At 42.3% G+C, this 7,547-nt stretch overlaps 1 protein-coding gene across 1 annotated transcript; it reads right to left on the bottom strand.

Moving 5' to 3' along the window:
* Positions 1–2,929: 2,929 nt before the first annotated feature.
* On the bottom strand, positions 2,930–7,514 carry LOC149274480 (peroxisomal N(1)-acetyl-spermine/spermidine oxidase-like). The gene is made up of 7 exons (XM_089505456.1): positions 7,262–7,514; positions 6,305–6,785; positions 5,732–5,925; positions 4,794–5,049; positions 4,205–4,317; positions 3,348–3,505; positions 2,930–3,064 (listed from the first exon to the last, which is right to left on the bottom strand). Exons 1-7 carry the CDS (start codon positions 7,512–7,514, stop codon positions 2,930–2,932), a joined length of 1,590 nt encoding a protein of 529 aa, XP_089361582.1.
* Between the last annotated feature and the right edge of the window lie 33 nt (positions 7,515–7,547).

Below are 7,547 nucleotides of genomic sequence, written 5' to 3'. Positions count from 1 at the left end.
TCCGTCCATCAAACCTCACCCAAAAGTGATTTGTCACTCCAGAGAACACGAATAGTAATCCTCGGCTAGTGTGGAGCTGCTTGGCCATGCTGACCCATTTCATAAAGCACAGACACACAGCGTTTGTGCCGATGTTCCTTCCAGAGGCAGATTAGAACTCTGAATTAGAGCCCTGCGCGGGACTGCTTTTTGAATCCCGCTCCCGCTGTTTTGAATCCCGCTCCCGCAATGTACGTGTTCCGCTCCCGCCACATTTGTGGCCAATCACGCCCGCCTCCTTACCTGATTTCCCGCGCAGTCCCGCAAGGCTGCCCTCGAGTTGTTCCCTCACAGCGTCTCTTCTCTCGCTCCGCCCAGGAACAAGGCGGAGTCACAGGAAGTGATGTCACATCGCGTGACTCCGCCTTGTTCGTGGGCGGAGCAAGATAGGAGACACTGTAATGGAGCAGCGAGAAGGCATCCTTGCGGGACTGCGCGGGATTACCGGGACCCGCAGGTACAGTGCCTGACCGCCCGCTCCCGCCCGCAGCCCCAGAAAGACCGCCCGCAACTTTTTTGGCGGGAACCGCGGGACCCGCCTCCCAATGCAGTCCTCTACTCTGAATTGAGCAATGCTACAGAGTACAGGCAATTTGTACAAGCTTCAGCACTCCGCAGCCCCGCTCTGTGAGTGTACGTGGTCCACTTGTCCTGTTAACACCAACCCTCCCCTTTCCAGTCCCAAGTAGATCAGAGTTGCCTGCATGGACACTAAATACACAGATGATAAGGTTTATTTATATCATGTTATGAAATATGCATATTTTAACAAAGGCTATATAATCTGGGTTATTATTATTACCCTGAGGCAAAGATGTGATTTAAGTAAATATGAATGGGATATTTCTATTATTCTTTTTTTATTATTCCTGTTAGATGCCTTTTTATTTTTTTTCTATTTTTTTTTTTATTTTTTTATTTTTTTTTTACCTAACGGGTTAGCGGCTCAATTACTCACCATTCATCTTCTTTTTTCCTTGGAGGATGGTGTTTTTTTTATCCGTGGGTGGGGTTTATGACCACGGATTTTAGAGGTGGACAAGGAGATAAGGTTAGGATAATTAATATAGGGATTCAGAGAACTCTTTGTGATCAAGAGTTCTATTTAATGTTTGTTTTACATATATGTTTGTTATTCGGGAATGCGCGAAGAAGGGAACCTAAAGGCTCAGAGATTCCGGGATTATGGCTAAAATTATATCAATTAAAATTATATCAATTAACACCCAGGGTCTGAACTAATTGTGCTCAATTGTGTTTGACTTTATTAGAAAAGAAAGAGCCCAGATTGTATTCCTGCAAGAGACCCATTGGGGAAAAAAACATATAATATGAGGTTTACCCCCGTAAGATACACCCAGGCGATATGCTCTTCTTTAGCGAGTAATAGAAAAAGAGGAGTGGCAATACTTATTAGTAATGAACTAATAAAATTATTTATCAAGAATACCGATGAAGAAGCAAGGGTTATAATAGCGATAGTTAAAATCCAAGGGGAAACTTCTACTCTAATCAACGTATTTGCACCTAATGGTTCTTCCAGTAGTTTTTTGATAGGCAAGGTAAATTATTCTTCGCGGGAGACTCTAACCGAACACCAGATCCAGCATTGGATAAGAAAACAAAAATAATTGAGGCTATGGATAAAAAATATAAAAAATCACAGGCGCCCCCAGTTTAAGAAAACTAGGAGGAAATTTGGTCTTCTGGATTTATGGCGAAAAGGGACCTCACTCGTTTCTCTAAAACGTATGTCTCATTTTCTAGATGCGATTTATTTTTGGGAGACGATGCGATATATATGTAGTCAGAAGGAGGGGCGCATGTACATATCCCACGATAGTGTAATATGTTAGACGAAGTGGACTCTCTGCTAGAAACGTATTCTTGGGGTTGTTCTTGTTCTTTAATCTTTAAATTGTATAAGAGTTTATAATAATCATTGAGGGCTGCACCGATTTTCTCTGGAGTGAAACATAATTCTCCATTCCATCTAATTTTTATAAATTCTTCTTACCCTTCAATTTATTAGACGGCAGTCTATCTGCCCGATTACCCTTGTAGTACCAATTCATTTTAATTAATATTCATTTAGTCGCCAATTTGATCTCTTTTTAGGATTTTTCTGGTAGATTAACAAGAACGAATGCGTTATGATCTGACCAGGTAAGAACCTTTTTTTTACTATCCTTGCTATCTCATCGTCTGATAAAGAAAATATTCCTTACCACGTGATATGTGTGCTTTAAAGTATAAAATACAAACAAATATTAAATTATAAAACTCCCCCAATGTTGACCTGCAGCACCCAATCTGAGTATTCCTCCAAATTCAAATGTAAAAATATTATAATTTAATATTTGTTTTTATTTTTTGTAATCCTTTCTCAACCTCAATAAGCAATAGAGGGTAGATATCCTACTGGGGAGGAATAATCAAGTTAAGGTGGCTGCTCCTAACATATTACAAGGTTAGTTTCTAACACTTATTTATATAACGGTGTTAGAAAAATGCTTATGTTATCAGAAATATTACGCTATCCTTTTAATCGCGCCAAAATGTCTAAAACATGCTTCTCTCGAAACCTGCTTTTCTTGAGGTTGTGCCAAGAGGTGTTTCTGCTTGAAATAGACCAATCAGAATATTAGGAATAGATAATATGCTATATAAACCATATACTATTAACATATATTCAGACATTGCTTCGATGTATGTGTGTTGTGTGCCTTGTCTCGATTATGCGCATGATCTAAATAAAGAACTCTTTCTGAGGAGACTTCGACCATTAATTCAACCAGCAATTGGCTACGTTAATCTTCAGACACACTGCATAGGTTTATTGAATGTATAGATTTGTAACATGGAGGGTACTGGAATTGGCAGATCCCCCTTAAACCTCGGATCCATTGGGGGGATAACGGCTAATCAGTCTCTCTGCTTCTCTCCAGCCAGACAATAAGGCCCCATGAGTGGTGGAATAGAAGTTTCTGTGAGTGGCTTCACCAGCAAACAGGACCTGCAGAGGCTGCAAATACCAAGTAGTTATAGTAAAAAAAAAACAAGCCTTCTGATTAATAGACATCTATAAGGAGATTACATCATTAGATACTTGGTGGACTGGTGGCCTTTGTCTTAGAAAATGCTTCGAAAAACGTTTAGAACTAGAAGAATGTGCTAGAACTCAAAGCTGAAAGGTCTTCCAAGCCCATGGAGTTCTGCTTCATTACAAGCACTCACTCATCTCTTTATCATCCTTCCCACACCTGAAATCTAATCCATCAACACTGCAGACCTTTGGTCTTTCTCACCTTATCTGCTTTTCGGTCATTGGGTAATGGCTGGGCGAGGATGTCCACATTCTTCCCTGAGTTCCCAACAGCCACATAGCTGTATGATCCACGGGTGTAAGGTTCACTTTGCCACCGGGAGCGTAAAATGCGGATTGGAGGAGACAGATTAGGATCTCCTGTGCGGATCAAGAAAAATCCATTTAGCCTTGTTATATAGGACCAAACAAGATTCATATCAGGTAGAAAAAGAGGCACTTGATCACCCAACATACAGAATAGGACACATCCACGGCCGTGATGACCATGACATGTGATAGCTGGGTGTGATCGGCGTGAGGTGTGATGGACATGATATGTGATGGCCGGGTCCGATGGGCATGAAGTGTGATAGGAAAGACGTGTTATGTGATGGTTGGATATTATGAGTGTGAGGTGTAATGTGGGATGGGAGCGAAGTGTGGTAGGTATGAGGGCGAAAGAGAGAATGAAAGAAAGAAAGAAGGGAAAATGGAGAAAGGAAGAGAAGAAAGAGGGAGAAAGAAAAGAAGGAAGACCACAAAAAGAAAGAGGGGATGAAAGAAAAAAATGACTTTCATCCCCTCATGACACTCCAGACTCCTCAGTTCCAACATCTACCGACCTTGACTTTTCCTGACCATGCTCCTGTCTCCCAAGTTCCTCCAGCTACTGACCTTGGCTTGCCCTGACCACATTTTCTCATCTCTCTTGATCATCCAACTACTGACCGCAGTTTATATAGCTTCGTTCCTGATTCTTCATTCCCTGTTATGTCTACCATGAGCAGTTGTGTTGAACATGCCACACAATGTGATCACACCCAGACCATGAAGGTCCTAACAACAACTGTCCATTACCTGTGAATTGTCTCAGCACAGCAGTCATGTTGGAGAGAACCTCATCATCCGTCAGTGTTTCCATAAACGCAGATTCTTCTCCCGCAATGAAGCCACACAGCACATGGCCAACCCTGTGGACAAGGCCAATGTTATCAGGCATTGACTGTGTCCTACAGAACCCATCCCATATATTTTGTTTTAGATCCGTTCCATGTTTCACGTGGGCTGCCAGCTACTTTACGATCAATATTAGTGACTTGATATAAAATAAAATGATGTACTTGGAAACTCATATTCAGCATGGCGTATGTATTATGAACACATCAAAACGGCAAAATAACTAAATATATTAATATTTTATTTTTCATCTGCACTGGCTACGTATATTTTTTTTTAGGTAAATCGGTAAAATAATAGATTTTAAAAAAAAAAATGTACAGAATGATGGATTATCCTTATGCGTACAATTACAGATTTCTTCCTGTTTTGTGTACGATTTATCTAGCCATTTTTTTTCCATTTGATCCAGAAAAATGACAGCAGAAACAGCCATTGACCAGTAGAATCTAAACTTCATATAACGCGGCAGTCTTTACATTATACGTACTGTTCTGGACGCTGCAGGACCACAAACCCAGCGAGCTTCTTGACCCAATCTTGAGTCAGGTTTATTGGGGGATTGATAAGAGGAGATTCCCCGTCCCACACAAGTAGCATTACTTCCGTCTCCGGCTCCCAAAATGGCGTCTTGAATTCCAGCAAAATTTTATTAACCGTTCCAAATCCCATTTGCTGAATTGACTGAACCTTTTCGGGAGAGAGAGATGGAGAGAAGAAGCTGGACGATCTCTCCTTCAGGAACCCTGCGATCAAGGAATAAGATATGAGGGCTAGATTAGTTTCGTAAATATCCAGTGTGTAATTTCCAAAGGACCTTAACCACTCCAAGTGGAGGGTAGTGGTGGGAGATCGGTCCTTGGGGCCTTGGTTGGGTAAAACCTAATTGGGTAATCAGGCTCCCTAGCAAACTACTGGGGAGTCCATATTTACACTATAGGACACCATGCCTAGCCTTAAAATGCAGTATACTGGGACTTTTCCAGGCACTCAATATAAATACTGGTGGCGGCAAGTGGTTTCGAGTGGGGAGCTGTCCTCGGTCAGGCTCGGGGCAGATCCCAGCCATGAAACTTCACTGTCCATGGCCTACTCTGCTCCTCCGATGTCCCTCTTCGTATAGAACAGCAGGACCAAATGGGTTCATAATGTGGAAATAAAATGCATTGTTCTTTAAATGCCTTGGTTATATATGTAGACACCAATTGGTGGGAAAAATTCAGGTAAAAAAAAGCTAGACGACTGGTCAACCTCCCTAAAAAAGTGTCTCTGTGGCCAGTTGAAACATTGAGACGGTTCCTTATTCCACCATGGCATGATAACTAACCTATTGCGTTGACTGAAACTGTGCACCCTATGCCATTAAGTAAAGTAAGTGAAAATATTGAACATATCTACCATAATATACCATTAAGAGAATCCTCTTACCTAATGGGACAGTGACAATAACATGATCGGCCACAAAGGTGTCCCCGTCTTCACACTCCACCATCACTGGGAACGTTCGGGAGTCGTTGCCTTGGTAGGATCCATTCCAGTGAACGGTCTCCACCACTTTGTTTAGTAAGATTGTGTTATTAGGTAGTGGTGACTTAATTTGGTTAATAAGGCTCTCAAATCCTCTGTAAGGACAGAAGGGTCAAAATTTTTTACAAAAAAACACAAAGTGGGCAATATTTAAGTTTGAAGGAACAAGAGCATGCAGGGAGAGATGGTGCAATGTGATCCTAGCCATTGCCCTGGCATGTACCCTGCCCCATTTTGTAAATTCCACATATCCAGTTTTGGATCCCCGACTGCCACCCCATAGTAAGATTTATTGAGAAGGTGGAGGAAGAAAGGGGAATTGATCTTGCCAATAATGTACCTTGGTATCTACGCCACATAAAAGATACAAAGAGGCCTGCTAAGGATCTTGATCTTCATGAAAGAGAAATGAGGTTTACCATGGACTAATGTTATCCAGGCCAAGTCCAATAGGTAATATGGCCTGTTACTCACCTGGGAAAGGTACAGTCCAGTCCTGGGAGAACTGTGTACTCTCCAAAGGAACAGAGAGCAACGTAATCCATACTATGAGCGCCACTATAGCTGCACTCACTTTTCAGTAGACTACTTAACAAGGCCAGTGCTGTCCCTGCAGTCACCGAGTCCCACTCCCTCATCTTTTGAGCGGTTTGTCGTTGTACAAATCTTCCAATACTTTCATTTTGATCACAGTCCACATTGGTGACGTTTTGAGCTTGTTCCAGAAAGGATGAAAATAGCTCTGAAATGTTCCCCACTACTTCTGGACTGATCCTCTTGCCAGAGCTGCTGTAGGTGACAGAAATAATAGGTGGGTGGCCATAAGCACCTTCCTGATTCTCCTTCGTTAAGCATTCTGGTTCCAGTAGGGAATACTCCGACGCCAACCGGAAGACGGGGTTACCAGGTGATGGTCCATGAATCCACTGCGCGCCGATCTCAATGAATCCCTTACCTGTTACAAACAGGTATTAAGACATTAGTACATTTTAAGGAGGACACAATCAAAAAAACAAGTCTTCATGGTGGATATAACTACGATCAATGAGGTTGAGTAGATAAATGTCTCAACTTTGATTCTGATGAAGGCTTCAGAATCCTTGAAAAAATATGGCTGGCAGAGAGGAATATCCTTTCCGAATGTGAATCTGGTTTACGGAGTTGGAGGCACTAAAAGACTAACCAAGGCCTACAAGAGAGTGTGTGCTCAATGGCCTGAAGATACCTCATGACCTGCCATACATAATGTATTATATACTGAATTTTAAAACCTCTTAAAGACTGTATTGGTCATTACGAGTGTCTTGGTCTGTACTTTCTTTAACTGAGAAAAAATATGGTGGACGATAGCTTGGCCTAGAACAAAGATGTTGGTAAAAGATAAGCTATGAGTGCTATGAGTGCTATGAGTGTCCCTTGTTGGATTATTACCATATCTCTGGCTCCGGATCCGGCCACCGGTTCTCCCAGTGGCTTCCAAGACTCTCACATTTTGAAAGCCATGGGCGTGCAGTTTGTGGGCAGCTCCTAGGCCCGAGATACCGGCTCCGACGATCAACACGGCTGGCTGATTGGCAACCCTGGGCTGGAGTAGTGCACTGGTCAGAGTCGGGGAGTAGGGCGAGGGCAAGGTGCAAACTACCAGCATGGTTAGGAGTAGCTTGGCAGGGCCTGTATTCAGCATCGTGTCTCTTTATTTCTTCTTGATTACCCTACA

Source organism: Sceloporus occidentalis, unplaced genomic scaffold (genome assembly GCF_023333645.1).
Source record: "Sceloporus occidentalis isolate IW3139 unplaced genomic scaffold, rSceOcc1.0.p SCAF_329, whole genome shotgun sequence".
Classification (NCBI taxonomy): domain Eukaryota; kingdom Metazoa; phylum Chordata; class Lepidosauria; order Squamata; family Phrynosomatidae; genus Sceloporus; species Sceloporus occidentalis.
Note: the sequence above shows the minus strand (reverse complement) of the source record. Positions and strands in the feature narration are given on the sequence as shown.